Here is a 20925-nt window from a genome sequence, read left to right on the forward strand (position 1 = left end):
TTGCACAGGTTGCCCTGAGAGGCTGTGGAGTCTCCACCATTGGAGATCGTCAAGAGCCATCTGGACATGATCATGTGCAGCCTGCTGTAGGTGGCCCTGCTTGAACAGAAGGGTTAGACCAGGTGACTTCCAAAGGTCCCTGCCAACCTCAACCATTCAGTGACTTTGTGATACAGGTGAAGGGGCTTTTAGACTCATAGACATTTGGGGTTCAGGAGGAAACCAAACACACTTCTCTAAAACAGCAGACAAAGTCCTCCATCATAAAATCCTCTGAAATTCTGTTTAATGATAGGAAGAAACTTTTTCACTCTGAGGTTTGTCACACAATGAAACAAGTTGCCCAGAATGGTTGTGGTGTCTCCACATTTGGGAATATTAAAACTCAACTGGATAATGTTCCAAGTAATGTGCTGTAGTTGGGTCTACTTTGATCGGTGCAGTTGGACTGGAGAATTTACAGAGATCCCTTCCAGCCTCAGCTTAGTTTGATCTCTGTAAATGACTGGCAGCTGCTTTTGTCTATTCAAAATTTGTAGACAACAGCTTTGAAGTTCAACTTTGTGCAAAATATTTTAATCTTTTGTCATACCTATACTATTTTCAATTATATTGAAGATGCAAGCCTTCCTCTTAAACTGAAATAGAAGGAAAAGGAAGGGGTGTTAGTGTGCAGTAGTTATCCTTTTGCCCTCTGCCTGCTGACTATCTTATATGCCGCTTTCATTTCTACTGTGCTGTGTACACCAACAGGAGAGAAAAGAAAGATGGTGCTTAGAAGTTAGTCTATAGATCAGAACATAAGAAAAAGTAGAAAATGATGCTTATGTTTACTTTCTTAATTAAGCCTTAAATGTGTGAGGAAGAATTTTTTTAGCTGTGTCTTCCAACATTTTGCAGTAAGGGGAGAAAAATTATCCCTTATCATTTTCTGTCTCTGCCCTGGTGTTGGGTAGAGGAGCTGACAATACTCTTTCTGTGGGATAATCTTGCATATACTTTTTTCTCAACTGCATTTTTTCTTTTATCTCATAACATATGGATGTATTTGCTAATGTGCCTCTGAAAAACATATTAAACAAATACCTAGGCAGCACCTGTTTCATGACCATATAGACTACTGCCGCACATTCTTTTCATGGACAAGACTTCTTCGGTGTCCCCCACAATTCAGAGAGTCTCTGTATCATGTCCTGGCAGCACAGAACCTTGGTGCTTGTCATGAGGATGACCTACTACCCACAGCTCACCTGGTGGTTTGACTCCTGCCATGTGAGAAAAACTGCAGCATTCCGTAGCAGTGGAGCCACATGTGCAGTATAGCAAGGTGTTACATGCCTCTGATTGGAGCTGTGGCCTTCCCCCTGCAACCTATCTGACTCTGAGATTGCATACAGTAAGACAGGAAAAGATGGTTGTAACTTGGTTACCTAAATGTTATAGATTAAGTGTAATTCTCATCCACTTGCCTAGGTAAGTTAGTGGAAGGGATGTATCATCCGAGTTGTCACTGATGGTATGAATCATAACACAAGAATCCCTAGTTCCAGAAATTACAGATATATAGATAGACAGATAGATAGATAGATAGATAGTGATTGATAGCTCATTTTCAAATAATTTAGAGGCATTCCCGAAGGTATTTTTCCCCCCCTCTTACTGAGCAAAGTTTATGTATGTTTACCATGCTATCCCCTTCCCTACCACCCCTGAAGACATCGGGTCTTTCACAACATGGAATTTCACAAATAGCCTATGAATGAGATCATGCTTAAAAGGTAGTCCATAGACCAGAACATAAGAAGTGAAAAAGGTTGCACAGTGCACTCTTTGCTACTCCAAATACCGCAAGGTTCAGGGAACACAGGGCAGTCTTCTGAAAGCTATTGAACTAGCCAGAACATTTTGGCTAGCATTTATTATATAATAAATCCTGTTCTCTCTCTGTCAGAGTTTCCATAAACAGGTCAAATCTAATGTCGATATTCTTCCTTAGTAACACAGCAATATATCTGTGAATCTACTTTGATGAGAGATTGCTCTTATATTTTGGGGGTGGGAGGTATGAGAAAAGCTGTTGTGTTTTGATTACAGGAAGAGAACTCGAAACTACAGTGAGAGGTTTTGAACAGCAAAAATATTTCTAAGAGATAAGAGGTAAAAGTGTGTAAACTGTAATTATATGCTTTCCATATAATTTTCAAATGTTGTCCAAGTCTGGAGAGGTGAAGAGGTGTAGGAAATAACATCCTATTATTCTCTTTGTTAGATGTCATTAAGGGAGTACTGGGCAGCAACAGTATTTTTTCTGTGCATATTTATATGCTGTCAATTCTTTGGATAAACCATTGTTTTCTATGGCTTAAGCAACTGTCTGTTATTGACAGGGAATAACTGTCAGTTCTATATATTTGCATTTACAACTGAGGTAATAAAATAGCTGACTGCTCACCCTCAGAAATAGCTCAAACCTGATTACGACAAACAGATAAGCACCTGTTTGTGCTTTACTTTTCTATCATATATACTGGACAGTTCATGCAGGTAACTCTTTGCAGTCTGAGGAAATTAGATGTCCAAGAGCATAAGTAAACATGTTGACTTCTTCAATTCTTATCACTTCATTTTTTATTTATTTATTATTATTATTGAAGAACTACAGTGCTGAAAGGTATTAAACTTATTCCTCTTGAAAGGTCACATCATGATTTTCCTTCCTCACTTGAAGATTGTTTTATACTTATAACTAGTTTCTAACATAATCCTCAAAACACAGCTGTAATGTAACTACTGCAAGATGGAAGGGAACAACTTTCAGGATATGCTTTTTTTTAAGATCTTGACTGCTGCCATAGCACCATTCTTGTACACAGGGCAAGAAAAAAAAAAAGGAATAAATAAAAAAATTAGGATTAGCATACAAGAAATTGAGATGCAAGCAAGCTATGAGAAAACATCAAAGAAACATCTTAAATGTTAAAATTAGAACAAAATATGATTTACTTTCTTTTAAACAATTAAGAAGACATGCATTAAGACTCTGAGCTTTATTGCTTGTGGATGATTCACTGACTTCAAATTTATTAAAAAATGTAGTATATGTCCTCCTCATCCCACACAATTTTCTGACTATGGAAAAACTCTTCTGAGTGTGTCCAGATAAAATACTTAAAACATCAGGAAAAAAAAAAGTTTTAAAGGAGGTCCTTAAGGAAACAATTGGTTTATTTAAAAAAAGAGCACATCTTTCACACAGCCTGCCACCAGGCTCACCATGAGGACATACAGCATGCTGGAAGTACTGGCAGAGGCCATGAATTTGTCCACAGTGTTGTCACTCTGGTCATCTGCTGGCAGCAGCAACTCAGTGCTTAGTCTTCCTCCCACCCCTCTTTTAAAACACTGAATTTTCTGCCTTGATCTACCACAATCATTTTTAATGCCAACAGCAAGGGGCCTGCAGCAGCAGTGCCTATGCAGAGAGGCCAAGGCTGCACCAAGCCAGACACTGCCAGTTCCATACAGCTCAATGTTGAAGTCTGGGAGAAAAGGTGCAGCATGAGGAGAGAGGGAAGATGCAACAGAACCAGCCCTGCAGCCCCCCAGGTGAGTGCAGCAGGAGGGCAGGAGGTGCTCCAGGCAGGCAGCAGCAGTTCCCCTGCGGCCTGTGGAGAGGCCCCTGGTGGAGCAGGCTGTCCCCCTGCAGCCCATGGGTCCCACATGGAGCAGATCTCCACGCTGCAGCCCGTGGAGGAGCCCCCGGTGGAGCAGGTGGATGTGGCCTGGAGGAGGCTGCGGCCCATGGAGAGCCCCCGCAGGAGCAGGCCCTGGGCCGGAGCTGCGGCCCGTGGAGAGGAGCCCACGCAGGGGCAGAGTCACGGCCGAAAGGGTCACCCAGCCTGCCGGAGTGTGCAGATTGTGAGGGTGGGCTGGCAGGAGTCCACAATGCGCAAGGACATGGAGTGGGGTGTGCCTTTCTAGCATTTCTTTCTTAAAAGTTCATACTAATAAAAGCTTATATTTCAGGTTACTACAAAGTTACTACCAGAAAGCAAGTATATAGATATTTTAAGTTACTACACAAATGACCACTGTTAAAGCAGCAAACATGGTTATTTGCTTATATGCATGCTTATATATATAAGCAGTGAATATATTTTTGAATACATGTATATATATTCAAAGTGTTACCAGCATGATGCTCACAAAACCCTTCCAGGAATGGGGCCAATTGGTGACAAAGTAAGAAATGATCCATCTCACAGAGCCTGAAGTCAGCCAGCATCCCCAGTGAAATTTTGGTCTGTCCAGGAGGTCTGATAGAAGAAGTTCATGCAAGGAGAAGTCTCTGAAAGAGGGTCCATTTTGGGTAGAAATCAAGTCGTTTTTGTATTGTAGAGGCATAAGGGGTCATCAGACGCCACCACCTGAAGCACCCAGTAGCTACTTCTTTTTCACCTAGGACAGCCAATAGAGGATGTTTTTTGTTCTCTCAGACAAATGTTTACTTTTCCCAAACAGTTTTTCTATTCTTCCAGCTGAATTTGCTAATTCCCTCTTTCCCCGGCTGTTTCCCACCCTTTGACTATTGTTTACCTCTCTGGACAATAAGTAGTTTCTAGGTTTTGTGCATCTTGAGGGTATCTCAGGATGTCTGTGGTTCTCTGGTACCCAGCTGCACTTCAAAGCTGCCAGCTGTGCTTCCCAAGGATGCTTCAGGTTCACAGGGCTGGCTTTTAGGTCAGGTTCCCAGCCTAGCAGCTCCCAGACTGGCAGACTTCTTCTGTCAGTGTTTCAGCAGATATTCTCGGTCAGTGTTTTCCTGTTACAACTACCTTGTCTTTTATGGCTGCTCCCATCAGATAGGGGAGGAGTGTGAGGAGGAAGAAGTGGCCAAGACAAACTGTTATGGACTGACCACAGACCCCCATTTCCCACCCCCTTGTGCTGCTTAAGGGAGAGGTGGATAAAGGAATGAAGTTAAGTCTGGGAAAAAGGCAGAGGGAGATGTGTTTAGGTTTTTCTCTTTGTTTCTTATCATCCTACTCTATTTTGAACTGTCAGTAAATTAAATTAATTTTCTGCAAGTAAAGTGTATTTTGCCAATGGTGGTAATTGGTAAATGATCACTCTGTCTTTATACTGTTGCATAGATATTTCATCTTACTTTTTTCCCAATCCTTTTGAGGAGGGGGACAGAAACTGTGGCTGGGTGGGGATCTGCCAGCCAAGGCCAGCCCACCACCTACATCTACAGAAACTAATTTTTCAAAAAGCTACCTCATATCCTTATTCAACTGGAAAAAAAAAATCTTTTGGTGTGCACATTGGAAATATCTCACAGAAGTTATTGTAGGCTCATAACTACAATAATCTTAAACCTTAAGAAATTCAAGCTGATGGTTAAAAATCAAGTATGTTACTATGTGGAAGTCAAGATCAAAAAAGAACCATTTTCCTGTTTTGTTAGAACACACTCAGAGTTGTGGTCTGGGTGAGTGAGGGGAATATCTCAGTTTTTAGAAAAACAGTTTACTCAGCTGTGGAACCACAAGGTCTGAAATGGTTTAACCTTGAGGTCCCTGCACAGTATCATTCAGTAGAAGTTTTAGGTTTCCTTCTGTGACAAGTATGAGGATAGATATTATTAAGTTAATTAATATGCTGAAAATCAGATTTGACTTTCCATCTCAGATTTTTCTTAATTTTTCAGAGTGGGAGTTGTGCCCTTTATGGTGCTTTCCAGAAGGCAAAGGCAGAGATGTGTACAAGAATGCTCCCTAAGGTTTATGTAGTTCCTATGAAGTAAGAGAATCTGTTAAAAATAATAAAAGCACTAACTGCAGCAGACAACAGGGTGGGGGGTGGGGGGGGGGTGAATGCTACCTCATGGCACCTGTCAGGATACTCTGACCTGTTTTAACTTTCAGACTACATGTACTGGTCAATTGATGGGTAATAGATTATCCATATTTATATGGCTAAAATCAATATCAAGCAGCATCTGAAGAGATTTAAGGCTGAAAGCTAAATACTTACTAAATTGATTCAAATTACTCTGTCCTGGTGGTTTGAACAGATTTTGAGTGCTTAGGGCTCAGTTACATGGGCAAACAAGCTTATGAGCCCAAATGTCTGGTTATACACAGACCCAGCAAAAGGCATGCAACCTCAGGACATCGTGCAGTGTCTCAACAGCAGCACCCTGTCCTTTCCTGCCCTTCCATGAGGCCATGCCACAGGAGGAAGATGTTGGATGGGACTGCATGGAAGGCTGCGCTGGTTGCCCTGCCCAGCCCATGAGCTGCTAGTGTGGCTAACAGAAGACAAGGCAGAGTAGCTGAAAGGACACCATGAGGTGTTTGGACTCCTCAGCAGGCGAGAGGAATTAGAAATGAGAGGAAAAAAAAATACTATTTTTTTTATTAGACTGTTTGAAAGAAATATGAGGGTGGAAGTGTCTTTGTTGGTGGTGGGGCAAGACAGCGGGTACTGACATAGGGCTATTACAGAGCTTGTTAAGTCATTAGATGAGCAGGATCAAGATGAAAAGACAAAGAGAATAAACGGAATGCATCAGAAAATAGGAACAGAGATAGAGGAGAAAGGTAACGTCCCAGTCTGAATTCTGTATTTCACAGATTTGTGAAAAGGAAAACCTTAACCCCTTTACATAAATCATAGACATTGAAAGAACTATGCTAAACTATGCCAATTGAATTTAAATGCAAAGCCAGGCATTTGGAGGTTGGGAAATGACAGAAATGATGTTGCTTCTGTAATTTTAATTCAGCTACTTTATGTGTTTGCATTATGTTGAAATAATACATCCTTCAGTCTGTTCAAACAGAAATCCTATTAACACCAATCCTAACTGTTACAATCCCCCAAATCTTTAGTCTCCCAGGAGATGAATAGAACTAACGCCAACTTTAAAGAAGCCCCTCAGCTAGAATTGCACAGGTAGTGGAGCAAGGAGGAGTTAGGTTTCCTGGAACAGCATTTGGCTGCAATGAGTATAAAATCATCCTCTCTGTTCCTTTATTTCTCCTCTATTTGCACTTAAAACCTGCTTCTGTGGCTCTTCTATGGCTCTGTAGCCTTACACTGTAAGCCTTTTGTTCCAGGCAGGTAAAGACTGTTTCCTCCAGGAAAGGCATACTTTCCAAGTAATGCAATAAGCAAGACTTCTTAGAGGGAAGTTTTCCTTCTTCGCAGATCTGTCTTCATAGCAGAACTGTCCTATTCATCGAGTGAGGTGGGAATTCTGTGCAATATATATATATATATATAATCATGTAATAACTTCATCATTATGTATATACACAAGAAGAAGAGGAAGTTTTCCTGTATACCCTCACTTCTGGAATTTCTAATCCTTGGCAGAGGAATGGAAAAGGACTAAAACTGGGGAAAAAAGATATTCAGAATGTTCACGGCCAACTTTCTATTTCCTGCTTCACAGCATGGAGATGTTAGTACTTCTCAAAGGAAGCTTGGTCAAAACTTTCCCATGTGGACAAGATAACAAATGTGTAGGACTTCATTCTTAGCAGCAGCTGAAGTCCAGATGCATGGAAACTCTATGTAAATAGTGCCAGATGTCCTTTATGGAAAGATACACAGAAACACAGAATAAATTTATCCAAATACCACTCTCAAAGTCCCAGAAAAACTCATCGCTAAGAAGGAAAACTCAGGCAGAAAATTAGGCAGTTTCTTCAAATATTTCCAGAGAGATTCCATTGTTAGAACTTCTAGAAGAATTTTTAAAAAATAAGCAGGAAAGAAGAATTGCTGGAAACAGAAGCTAATTATTCTAAGGCAATGTCATACTCAGTAGTAAATGAGTTCTTCATATACTGCAAGCTTTCAGACACTGGGAAATAATCTTAATAGTACCAATCTACTATTTCAAAGATGGGAGCAATAGGAAGAACAGACACAGAAATTGTGGATGAAATTTGCTATTTGTTAGGAGCTCTACTAGAAATCAAGTTAGTCTGTTTTGGCAGGAGTTTGATATTTTTCTCTATCAAAAAGAGAAATGCCATATGATTGCTATGACTTAATCTTTCTGGAAACACAGATCATATTGCCTGTAATGTAAATATTACTGAAAAAGGTTTTTTTTATAAGTATGTGGTTTCTCGGATGTGACCCACAGAGAAAAGATGGCTTTTTGTCTGCAAATACAGTTTTGCCAGGAAAGGAGTGTTCTTGGAGAGGTTTCATATTCACAATGCCATTACTGCTATATTCCAAAACTAATAAGTAAAAAATATTCATCTTCTTCTTCATGTTGTTGTTTTATGTTTGTTTTACAGTATTTTCAGCATCTTCAGCTGAAATTGCAAAAATACCTGCAAGGAATTGGGGAAACAAGTTGAGTAATGTATCTAGATAAACTTGGAGTACTTAGACAGAAATGACAAGCTGACATAATCAGTCTGCTGGCATAAACTGTGCTTTCTCTGTGGTCAGAAAAAACATGGGAAGGAATTGCAGCTACTGATAAATCTGACTAAGAAATAAAAGCATTACTCAGGGCTCAGTATCTTAAAAAAAATCCTGTAGGGGTGTAGTGCCACAGAACTGTGTAGGAGATGTGTGATCTATTTCTGGTGGTAAAACAATGAGATGTTGGAAGTGGGTGCCGGAAAACTAGCATTCACTGGCAATAGGACTGAGTTAGAAATATTGGACCATAAGGCATCTGAGGGAATTATGTCATGCAGTTGCTTTCAAAAACAAATCTAGTCCTAGTTTCGCAGTACCACATTTCCTTGAATATAAAGCAGCACTTAAGTTTCTTCATCTATTCCAGAAGAAAAAAAAATGGTGAATATAAATTCTTCCAGAATCCCTCCAGGCCCACCTGATATGACAGTGAAGATTTTTTTAGACTGATGAAAATGCAGACAAAAACCTTGAGCTCAAGGAAGAAGAGGCCATTTACTCTCTTCCCCTCTCTTCTCTATTTCATTTATAAATTAAATACAGATCCTGCCAGTGAAAATGATGGAGAAGTGATCCCACTCACTGAAAGAACCATGTGTGTGGGGAGAAAGATTTGTGATTAGACAAGAGAAAGCAGGGCAAAGAAAAGGCATAAAAGAGTAGGAGGAAGGAAGAGACACAGAACAGCAGCAGTGCATGAGAAGAAGTGAGGAAAGTATGCGAGGTGCTGGCTCCCTCATCTTCAGAGGGAATAAACACTCCTTAGGGATTTTGGAATTTACACTCTTCGGGCATTAAACCAAACAGCAGCTGATATAAGGGAGCAGCCCAGAGCCGCGGCCGCAGTGGTGACTGCAGGCTGTGATCCACCAGACTGTGTCTCCCTCCAGCTACCTTCGCCTCTCCCATGTGGAGGCAGCGAAGGCTCCCACCCGCATCCTGTGATGACTCTTCAGTCATTGTCTCTTTTGCACCTGGTTTTTGAATTTAGTTCGGATGGCTGCTCTTGAAGCTACTAGCTCCTTGAAAATCAACCTTTGGATTGCCAGGAGAAATTATCAATAGGAAGTTTATACCCTTTATTCTTTCGCCCTTTAATATCTTTTGCTCCGTTGTTTGTGTTGGCCTCAGCCAGAACGTTTGGAAAGCATAATACTATGTTGTTTCACATTTTAGTTTGATAGACCAAACGAGCCAAGTTTTATTTTTCTACTCTCAAATAACAGTGCTCAGGTTCCCTAAACATCCTTATTGTTTGTCTGGTGTTGGTGCAGCTACAATTCCTCTCTTTTCAAAGTGCTGGCTGGAGCTGAACAAGGGATTGCATATCAAATCTTTCAAATGGAATTTCCCTGTCTCTCTTTATCTTTTTTACAAGGATGGTAGCTCATAACCAATGTGTGATCTACCTGTAGAGATCTGGTTTTGCATGGGGAATACAGAGGTACCATGCAGGGTTAGTGAAAACATAGACCCTTGTGTTGCTCCTTGTTTTTCCAGCCCTGTTCTGCTGCTGTTCTGGGACCTTGGCCAGGCCAGTGGCCATGTTGGTGCTCAGCAGGCTAGGGATTGGGATGGCACAGCCACCTGTTTTTTTTTTTTTTCCATCTGCAGGTATCTCACTGGGAGGTTCAACCAATGCTCCTCTCAGAGGTATTGATGCTGCTGCCAAGTTTACAGGTGTTTCCCCAGCTGGTTGGCCATTTAGGGCAAGGGTGTCAGAACAGGGCTTGGCAGCTCAGTCGCTGGCTATGAACACACATGCCAGGAATACGATGCTTCACAGCAGCAGCCAACAGGCTTTCTCCTGCACCATCCTGTGCTTTGCCCTGCCTGAAGCCATCCATCTCTTGTTTGATGGTGGCATTCCTTACAGAACGTTACAGCCACTGACCTGCTCGTAGTTTCCAGCAGGCAGCGTGTGCTCTACAGCTTAAGACCACCTCCACCAGTGCTCCAGACAAAGAAAAGGTTCTAAAGCAATGGCAAAGCTGAACCTCTAGCTATCACCATCAAATTTCACTGCATTGTATTTCTTCAGTCTTCAAGATAAGGTGACTGTGTATCGCTTCTGTTAATGGCACAGTATGCTGCCTATCATTTAAACTCCTAGCTTGCTGTCTTTGTATCTGCATGTACAGTTCAGCTTTAGCTGATGGATGTCACCATGTTTTCTTACATTAATTTGTGGAACGGCAAGACAGAGAAGTGATTTCAGTTAGCTTGGCAAGCATAAACAAAAGCTTTTTCCACCATACAAATAATGTTAACTCAACCAAATCAACCTGGAAACTTATCAAAATTGTAAAAGCATGTAATTGAGAGGAAGCTTAAGGCTTAGAGATAGCTTAGTCAGACCTGAAGAACAATAACAATAAATATGGAAGGGAAGCAAGAAATTACATGGAGCTGCTATGCTTAATTGTAACAATAAATTAACACTGTTTAAAAGAAGAACTAAGAATAAGGAGAAGAAAAATAAGAAGGAGGAGAAGATGAAGGGGGAAAAAGAGAAGACAAAGGAGGAGAAGAAAAGGATACTATAGCTTTTGTTACCCTACACAGGATCTTACCTGTCCTCACATATTTTTATAGAGGAGCATAAAACATATAGGGCATTTCACAAGTCAGTATAAATACATTCTTGGTATTCCCACACAGGGTTGTTCTGGAGATGGCAGTTTTGTTTTGTCCCTGAATCTGTTCACACCTCTGTTTCTCAAGTGCACATGCATTTTTTTTCCCCTGGGGCTCAGTGTCTGTTTGGTTTCTTTTATCTTCAGTCTCAGTGAATTCTGTTTTTGCACCCATGCAGTGGGAAAACATCATACTTCATGCAAGCCAAATACGCGAACGAGTTGAAAGGCAGAGACAGATGGAGCCATCTCTGTGATATCTAAACAAAATACTTTGGGTATAGTGAAATACTAAAGCGTTTTCATTAGTGTGCGAGCTTGAGCTGAAAGAATAAAACTGATGCAACAGTTGCTCGTATACGGATTTAGAGCCTTAGTTTCTTTGCTCTTGACCTGCTGTTACTGCACGCAAAATATCATGTGGGCCTTTTAGAAGCTCATCAATCTAGGCTTCTATCTCCTTGACATCAAGGAAAATATTTATAAGGCGTGTGCTCTTTACATTTGTCTAGACTGAACTATTTTTTATCGTAGTCTGTTTCACTCTTCACTGTTACAATGTGGAAGAAAAAAACCAGCGTGGATCTTTGTTTTTTCCCAACCAACAGAGGAGACTGCCATGAACAGGCTTGCTGCTAGAAACCTGCATATCTAGTTTGGTTTTTGGTGGGCGATGCATAGAGTTTCATCTCTCTCAGACTGAGCATGTGAACCCCCCCAAATGACAACAGCAGTCCAGAAGAGTAAAGCAGCCTAGCTGTAACTGTGCATGTCGGGCGTTGCACACATTAAACCTCAGACTGATGCCACTACAAAAAGACTAGACTTTTTGTAGCTCGGTGCCTTCACTTTAGGTTTTAAGTTAGCACGTGAGAAACGTGAAACTGAGGAAGCTGTTATTTTCTCCCTTGCGAGGCAATCCGCACAACACCTCGCTGCTGCTGGTGGGGATGATTCACGGTAGGCTTCTCTCGCTTGGGTTTGTTTGGAGATTCCCTTTGTTATCTGATCTGTCGTCTTCATCTTTCCTCTTCGACACGGGATTATTTCTACAGGCGAAAACGCTGAGGCAAGGACCTGTGAAAGACGTACATGTATGAGTTGACAACGCTCGTGGAAGCGCTTGTCTTTACCCTGGGAGATCAGACACCCTTTCACCCCAGCCTCTCGCTGGGAGAGGCTCTGTCTCAGGAGAGACCAACAGCAGCGACCGCAGCGGCGCCAGCCGGGCTGTGCCCTGCCGCACCACATCCACTGGCGGAACTCGGGTCTCCTTCCATTTCCACGGGGGGCTGACGCCCAGCGGCTCGCTCACACCCCCCCCCCCCACCCCGCCGGCCCCCTCCGTCCTCTCGCCCCGCCGCGGGGCCCGCCCGCGCCTCCCCCTCTCCCTCGCCGGGGGCGGCGGCGCCCGCAGCGGGCGCACGGAGGCGGCCATCTTCTCCCTCCCCTCCCCCCCGCCCTGCCGCCCTTCCCTATTATAGCAGCGCTTCCGGCCCGGCGGGCCGCTCTGACGTCATCCCCCGCACGGCGGTGACGTCAGCGCCGGGAGCGGTGCGTGACGTCGGTGCGTAGGGGAGCGCGGTGACGTGATGGGCTATTTAAGGGCGGCCGGGCGGCGGATGGAGGCAGAGCGGGCGGGTGCCGCGGCAGGGAGCGGCGGGGCGGTGCCGTAGGGGCGGGGCCGGGCTCCTGTCAGCGCCCGTTACCGGCACCGGCGGGACGGGACGGGCCGTGAGGGGGGGGGGGTGCGGGCGGCTGCAGGCAGCGGCGGAGCAGCCGGGCACCGCCTGACGCGGCGCTCCCTCCCTCCCCGCATCCCTCCCACCTCATCCCTCCTTCCCTCCCTCCCTCCCTCACTCCCACCCCACCGGCGGGGCTGAGCCCGCGGCCCCGCCGCAGAGCATCGCGGGCTCCGCGCCGCCCCTCCCGCCGGCACCCACCGACCGGCCGACCCAGCGCGATGCCCGCCCGCTCGCCGCAGCAGGAGGCGTGACGGCCGCCGGCGGACCCACCGCCGCCACCTCCACCACCGCCACCACCGCGGCGCCCCGCACCTCCGCAGCCGGGGGCGGGCGGGCGGAGCGGCGGCACCCCGGTGCCCGCGGGGGACGCGCGGCCGCAGCCCCCCGCCGCTGCCAGCCGCCGCCTCCTCCTTCTCCTCCTCGTCCTCCGGCCGCCGCACGCCGGGAGCCCGATGCCGGTGCCGCGGCTCGCCCTGCCTCCTCGGGAACATGCGCCGCTGCCCGCCGCGCTGCCGGCGGGGCTGCTGCTAGCCAGAGCGGCGGCGCGGAGCCCTGCGCGCACCGCCTGCCCCCGTCCCTGAGCCGCCGGCCGACAGCGCCGCAGTCGCCGGCCGACAGCCCCTCGCGGAGAAGGCAGGCGAGCGCCGGAGGGAGGAGGGGACCCGTCTGCCCCCGGAGCCGCTGCCTGCGGGCGGCCATGGGAGCCCGGCCCGCGGGGGGCGCTCCCTAGGGCGCGGGCGGCCCCGCTCGGCTGCGAGCCGCCGCCGTCCCCCCCCCCCCCCCCCCGCCCCCCCCCGGGCCTGCGAGGCGCGGCGAGGCGAGGAGCGGCCCGCGAGGCACCGCCGGTGCCCGGCGCCGCCATGGGGTAAGGATCCGGGGGGCTGCGGCGGGGCGGGGGAGGCGGCGGGGGGCAGCGCTGCGCGGCCCGGGGGTCGCGGCCGCCGGGAGCCCGGCACCTTCCTTCCCCCGGCGGGGAGGCGGCTGCGGTGTGGTCGGGTGGAGCTGGAGCCCGGGGAGGGCTGGTTTTAACTCCTCACGGGTCTCCGCGGGGCGAACGCGTGCCGGTTGCTCGGTAGAGCAAGGCAGAAACACCCCCCCCCCCCCCCAACACGCACCCCCTTACGGCGGGTCGCCCAGCCAAACCGGGGCGCGCGCTCGAGGTCTCGATTTTAAGGAAATTGGAAGCAGTAAGACCTTCGCGATGAGCCTGATTCCGTCTAATTCAGGAGGCGTAACGTAGGTACCCGCGGGAACTTTCCGCAGTTGTGTTCTCCGCGATCGGTGTAGTGAGGTGATGAAACGGAGACCCTACTGCTGTGCTTGCCCCGTAACCTCTGAACGGGGTGGAAGCTCGTCCATATGCAAAGGCAACGGAGGCCCGGTGTGGTTTGGCTAACTGCAAGGTGGAGGCAGGCTTTCAGTGCTCGACCAAGACGCTGGCTTTCTAAATGCTGCCACATAGTTCAGGGTATAATGGTTACCGCTCGAGCCCTTTGTGTTTCGGTCGTTCAGGAATTTGAATGTGAGGTCGGTAATGTGGAACTGCGAGTGCTTCTTTCCTCAAGCTGTTGAAGGCACTTGGTGTTCTCTAGTGTAGTAATTTGCTGGGAGGGAGGCAACAGCTGCATCGCTGCCGCTATCCTAGTCGCTGGAGCACGCTCCCTGTACAAGATGTAGGAAGGAACGACTTCTTTTTAGTCATTAGATTTTGGTTTCCTCCTGTATTCGTTTCCATTTAAAATAAATAGATGATACATCCAAGCAGAATAAACCTAAGCTTGCAGCTGCTGTCTACATTTTCAGGGAAGTGGTAATGTGTTTCAAAAACCTGGCAAAAGTCTAAATGATAGTATGGTGTTTGGGGTTTCTATATTCTTGAAACTGCTAAGCAGATAGGATTATTTAGCTTTTTAAATTCACGTAATGGAAAACATTTATTTAAAATCAGTACTGTTTGTAGATTTGTCATTTAGGTGTAACTCATTGCAAATTCTGAGAACGGTTGTAGAGTAATAAACTTTGTACTTTCTCCGGAACTAAACCGAGCATTTCTGGATACAAACACCTGACTTAAAACAAAACTAAACAAACAAAAAACAGAAGACCCCTCAATTTCATAAACTCACTACTGCTGCTGTTCTAGTGCAGCAGTGTTCTCATGCAGCTGTTCCCTAATGAACAGTACAAACCCTTATCTGTAGAGGGAGTGGTAATAACCCTAAATACTGAAGGACTATAAAAATTACTTGGAGAAGGAATGTGAAGTTGTTTGTGTGATGACTTCTGGGTAGTATCTTGGCACGCTGAGATGAGGAAGACAGAATTTGCTGGCACATACTCTGAAGACTCTTTAGATGGTACTCACTGGGGCATGGCAATGTAGAGTTCCTTTGCAGAACATCTTTTAACAGATGGACAAAACCAGGAATGTGGGTGTGTGTTACTGGTAGGCTCCCTGCTATGTAAGTGTGAGTGAGCAGACCCAGCACCAGCTCTGAGGTCTGCAGTTGTGTATTGGACATTTGCTAATATTCAGGGCAGAGGTCCTCTTCCAAAAGCGATCTTGAATTAGCATCTAAATGCTGTTGCCCATGGATTTCAGGCTGCTTTGAGACCAGCACGTGCTAGACTCTTAACACTGCAGTTATAAAAAATACTCTTCTGATATTCTACTAAGGTCTTAAAATTGAGACCTCTAGAAGCAAGTTGCAAGTGACTGATTATTCATGTACTTGACCACATGAGGGTCTGTGTATTATATTCTGTATTTAATGATACTGCTGTCCAGCATGAGCTTGTGTGGTGAACTTGTAGTGCCTGGCTGGTGGAGAGTTTACCTATTCCAGTGGTCAGAACAAAGAAAGTGTGGGACTGTGGAGCAATACTTACTGGCTTACCTAACCGGCAGTAGCTTTCTTAGTCATACGTGCTGTAGCGAAGAATTCACAGTTCTGCCAGCATAGTTCAGCCTGCTCAGCTCACTGTGTGCCATCTAGCACGCAAAGTAATTATGCAGTGTATGCGGTGGATACTGAGCTCTAGGTGACCTGGTCTCTGAAGCTGTACGGCAGCTAATTACTTGTTCTGAGAAACTTGAAGCTTCAGAACAGTTTATAGGGTGCAGTAGTTGAGGAGCCACTCTTCTTAGTGCTGTATCTCATGTATCTGTGGGTGTTTCTCTTCTCTTACTGGAGAAGGTAAATGAATCAAGCCTGAGGCATAGACCAGGTGCTCTGGTGTAGGATGTCCACTCTTGTTCCTCTGCCTGCTGCTCTCTCTCACTGTCTTCTACTTTGTCCTACATCGGTACGTTCTGTGCTAGTTTGTGCTGTGTCTCTTTTGTGTTGCCAGTATTGAGAAATAAAAATATTGCCAGTATTGTACAATGGCATCTTTGAGCAGGGATTTGATTATATTAAAAATCCTGAAGAAACAGTTAAGTAAACATGCTCAGAATGTGTATTGGTAGTCCAGATTAATGTATACATTGACCAATTAAATTACCTTGTTTTACCGGTCATTGGTACTGCTTTTACTTCAGTTTATGGCAGGGGAATTGGAGGTTAATATTTGTAGGCTATGATGCTTTCATTGCTGAGGCTGGAGTGAAAAGCAGTCGATGCTGGAAGCAGTATGGAAGCTGCGCAGCCATGAATTCTGGTAGAGAGTTTGCTGTTCTGTAAAGCTTAATCTCTGGGATTAATTCCCAGTTTATTGATGAGTAGTTTCTTTGTAGCTACTTTCCTTTTTGGCCTTTTGTGTTGTGGACAGGAATCCAAATTCATTTAACTGTCTTTTCCCTTCACTCTTGCTGAATGATGTGGAATTACAAGGTAAAAGTTTCTTTAGATCTGCTTGTCTCTGTCATGTCACGTTAATCAAGGTGTCTTTATAAAGACTTCAGCTTCACTTTTGTAGGACTATATTTAGTATGTTGTCTTCGCAGAGATGGTTATGGTATGTGTCAGTTTGAGATGGCAGAATTACAATACTAGAGTTCTTAAGCTGGCTAGAGAATACTGTGGAAGATGAATATTTTAAGATGTACCTATTTGCTTCATGGTTGCCTGGAAATATGTATTTTGTTTTAATTTTTGACAGTTAGGGGAAAATGGCTGTTTCTGGTTGGTCCACTCTTAGCTCCTACCCTTGTTGAGGTATGGAGGGTTGGTCAAACACATTTCCTTAAGGCATTCCTTAAGGCAAAGCCCTGTTTTGAAGGGAGGGTACTACGGTATATAGAGGAACTGAGAATTATGAACTTTAGGGTGTAATAACTTTTACAAAGCCAGTCTGAAGCCTTAGCATCTGATAATATGCATTAGTTGAGGACATGAAAAACTTGCTGTGGAAACTGGGTTTTGTTGACTTCTTGCTTTTTTTTTTCAAGGTGTTTCCAAACCAAACTCTTATCCTATAAGTTTTCGATTTCCTTTCTCTAGCTGGGCGATGGGCAATATAAAGCTGTTAGGAGCCAGAAGCATTGTTAACCATTGAATTTGACCTCACTTGAGTTCTTCAGCCTTCTTCACTCCCACGCAGATAGCTCTTCCAAAACCTCACCTAAGCAACAGTTCCATCAGCTGTGCTTCTCCTGACACAGAAATATTGCAGATAAAAGAGCAGAAGGTGTGACTTCTTGGTGGTATTTCAGTGTTAATGCAATTCCTGGTCATCTCGCCATTTCAAGTGCAAAATGAGATGCTCATTGTGGGAAAGCAGTGGCAGCAAGGTAGTTTGTGGTGTCTTCTGTAGCAGTGTGTAGAGCGTAGCAGAAACAGATCAACATCACTTGCTATAGGGAACATCCACAAAACTTGATAGTCTGTAAAAATTGGTAAGGTATAAATACCTAGACAGATGGACTGTATGTAAATCAGCTTGAAATGGTTAATAAACTACTTTGTGAGGCAGTAAGGCATGGAGACTTCTACCTGCTTAAGTTATCCTCTGTCACAGTAGTTTTATGAGCATGAAATTAGCATGAGAAATCTAAAGCAGCTCTTCTGGCTTGTCCAAACATAACTGAGTATCCTGAATGCCATGAGGGATGACCTCCATATTGATTCAGTAAAGGTGTTTTTAATAACTTCAGGTGTTTTTTTTGAACATTTGATCTGTTTCGATATTGCCATACATCGTAGATTGTATTGACCAGCTCTTTGGGTGAAGTCCTAGTTCTGCTGAAAAACATGTAAATTCTTCTCATTCATCATGCTGAGATTACTTTTATCTCAATGTCTCCAAGCAAACATCCGATGAATGTTTTCTTTGTCTTCTTGCACAGTCTCCTTCCCAACCACAACTCCTGTCATCTTGCAGGGCTCATGGCTGGATGTCATGCCGGTACTTGAGGAAATATGCAGTCTTGAAACCATAGAGACTGTTATAGACTGAAGTACTGTAGCAGGCTGTCACTTCTAACCAGGGGAAACAATGACCCCCAAAGTGGCATGAGATGGTTTATGCTTGCTAATTAATAACATAAGTTGAAATCAGGTATCGTGTTTATGGAAATTTTGTTGGAAAACATTTTCGTTGTGATTGACTCTCAAGACTGCAATTTGATGTAAAGCTCATAGCTGATCACTCTTTAAATCACAGCCTTCCAAGTCTATGCCTATGCATTAGCATACTACAAAGAGAAGACACGATCTAGCGATGCAGCACTGATTTACTACTAGTTTTTCATTAGTGTAGGTGCCTGGAACATGATTTTAGTTAAGCCCATGATTTTCTAGTGTATTCCAGATCAGTGACCATTTAAACAGTGCAAACATTATGTGCAGATTAGAAACCTAGCTCTTTCATTTGTTTAGATATCTTTAATTTTGAAGTTGTTAAGGCCTAAAATGAGTATCAAGGGATGGTCACTCTTAAAGAACTTCTAAGAGTCAAGAGTGTGAGTGTGGTATAGTGTTATCCACTGAGACTAGAGCTATACCTGCAACTCACAACACTATAGGCACGTATTTATGCAGAAATTCAGTGTGCTTGAGTTTTAATAGTGTGCCTTTTGTACCCGAGACAAACCCGCACTCTTTAAAGAGAGAAGTCTCAGGCGTCCCTTTGTGTGGTTATACTCTTAGTAGCAGGAAACTGTAACTACGAATAAAGAAACAAACTATCCTGTATTACTTGCTAATAAGTAAAAATAAGAGAATTTGGTCCGTCCTCTTTGTTTTTTTTTTTTCTTCCTAAGATACCATGTTAGGTTGAAATGTGTATTTCAAGCCCTTACTTACGTGGAAGACATCTGTAGAAGGCTCTGCAAGAGCATGGTTTTCATGCTGGTCTCACTGCAAAGCTGTTTGAAATGTGTCCAGACACAAATGAGGCGACCTTATCGCTCTCTACAGTTACCTTAAAGGAGGCTGTAGTGAGGTGGGGGTTGGTCTGTTCTCCCACGTGCCTGGTGACAGGACGAGGGGGAATGGGCGAAAGTTGCGACAGGGGAGTTTTAGGTTGGATGTTAGGAAGTACTTCTTTACCGAAAGGGTTATTAAGCATTGGAACGGGCTGCCCAGGGAGGTGGTGGAGTCGCCATCCCTGGAGGTCTTTAAAAGACGTTTAGATGTAGAGCTTAGTGATATGGTTTAGTGGAGTACTTAGTGTTAGGTCGGAGGTTGGACTCGATGATCTTGAGGTCTCTTCCAACCTAGAAGTCTGTGTCTGTGTCTGTGTCAGTGGGTGTGGAAGCATGGCACTAGTAAATGTAAAATTTTAGACCTAATTGTGAATATAGGTTTCTTTTCTTGATTCTGTTGTGAGTATCTTGACTTCTATTTTTCCCAAGGCTGGGCAGTTCAGGATCCACCAAAATTAGCATTATGTTCACGACAAGTTGGAGGGGAAAGGGTGCCAGAGGGAGCTGTGATTTTATACCACATGCAGTCTTGCATATGCACTGTTGGCCTTTGTTGCATCTACACAGTGTCCTGGTGGTAGCGTTGTGTCACCTGCTCCATTCTGCAAAGCATTCGAACAATGTTTGAATATAGTATTGATTTTTCTGGAACTGCCTCACAAATGTGCTTCTGGCAAGACATTGCATTTTGACACACATTTCTGGTGGCAGGTAGTGGTGAATGCCAGTCATCATTAAAAAAAACTTAGTCTAGGCAGACACTGTTTAAGCATTCAATAGGTCATGCTGGATTGCCAGATACAAGCATATATTGACGTTTGCAGTATCTTGTCATGATTTTTTTTCCCCAGCTACAGATACCAAGTGAGCTAACTTAAGAAATGAGTGTGACTGGTTTTGAGTAATAGCTTTACTTGAACAAGGAAGAGCTTGAAATAGGTAGTTCCTCTCAGGTTCTTCTTACTCCTCCAAGTACTTGCAAGCAATTCACATGCATTGCTTTGTCCGTCTCTTGTGTATGTATTCTATGTCAATATCTTGATCATTAAGTTTTCACTGAGCTAGCCACCAAAAAGAGGGAACAACAGAAGATAAGGACTGCTTTTTCTTGTTGCCTCTACTGTGACACAAATGCTTGACTATGCAGTGTGCCAGGTGAGCATTTTAACTGAGCTACTACACAGCTGTAAAAATACAGGAGTTGGCTCAAGCACAGTGTCATTGCGGGTTGGTTAGGCCTACCTTTTTCTACAGCAGTGTCTGTTTACCCTGGCAGGAAGCATTGAAATGTCCTAGTTTGTTCCTCAGTTTTGAAGCTGAAGTCTGGAAGGTTTTTTCTGAGGCTGTCCACCAGTTTGAGTCTCTCAGCATGTTGAGCAGTGGCATTTTTCTTCCTTTCACGGTGTCTTTTTTAGTAAAAGAAATAGCATAATACAGTCATGGTTTTAGAATTTTTGAAATGTTTTTAAATTACTTGTTCTGTAAGCAGTGTTATAGTCTTGAACCCATAGTTAATCTTGGAGCTATTCTTGTAGCAGGATATATAAGGAAATCTTCCTTGAGTTTTGAAAACTGAAGAATGACATTTTAATGGTCAACACTTTATGCTGAAGTGTTGGTGAAATAAATCATCTTTGACATGTGTTCTCACAATTCCTACTTGTGCTTGTTCATTTCCAACAGTCTGCTAGCCCTGGCTTGACTGTACAAAAATGTA

At 44.4% G+C, this 20925-nt stretch overlaps 1 protein-coding gene and 1 long non-coding RNA gene across 3 annotated transcripts in view; one reads left to right on the forward strand and one right to left on the reverse strand.

Moving 5' to 3' along the window:
* Positions 1-11971: 11971 nt before the first annotated feature.
* LOC118251413 (uncharacterized) lies at positions 11972-14287 on the reverse strand. The gene is made up of 2 exons (XR_004779808.2): positions 14036-14287; positions 11972-12173 (listed from the first exon to the last, which is right to left on the reverse strand). It is a non-coding gene; the product is annotated as an uncharacterized LOC118251413 (long non-coding RNA).
* Positions 13636-20925, forward strand: part of HOMER1 (homer scaffold protein 1) — an 86095-nt gene continuing 78805 nt past the window's right edge. The window contains exon 1 of one of the 2 annotated variants that reach the window (XM_035553486.2): positions 13636-13706. In XM_035553486.2, coding sequence (XP_035409379.1) covers positions 13702-13706 — 5 coding nt within the window. In that variant the 5' untranslated portion in view covers positions 13636-13701. Of the gene's footprint in view, positions 13707-14006; positions 14078-20925 lie in introns of those variants that run through there. The other variant, XM_050716267.1, reaches the window with a different exon arrangement.

Source organism: Cygnus atratus, chromosome Z, assembly GCF_013377495.2.
Source record: "Cygnus atratus isolate AKBS03 ecotype Queensland, Australia chromosome Z, CAtr_DNAZoo_HiC_assembly, whole genome shotgun sequence".
In the NCBI taxonomy this organism is placed as follows: Eukaryota; Metazoa; Chordata; class Aves; order Anseriformes; family Anatidae; genus Cygnus; species Cygnus atratus.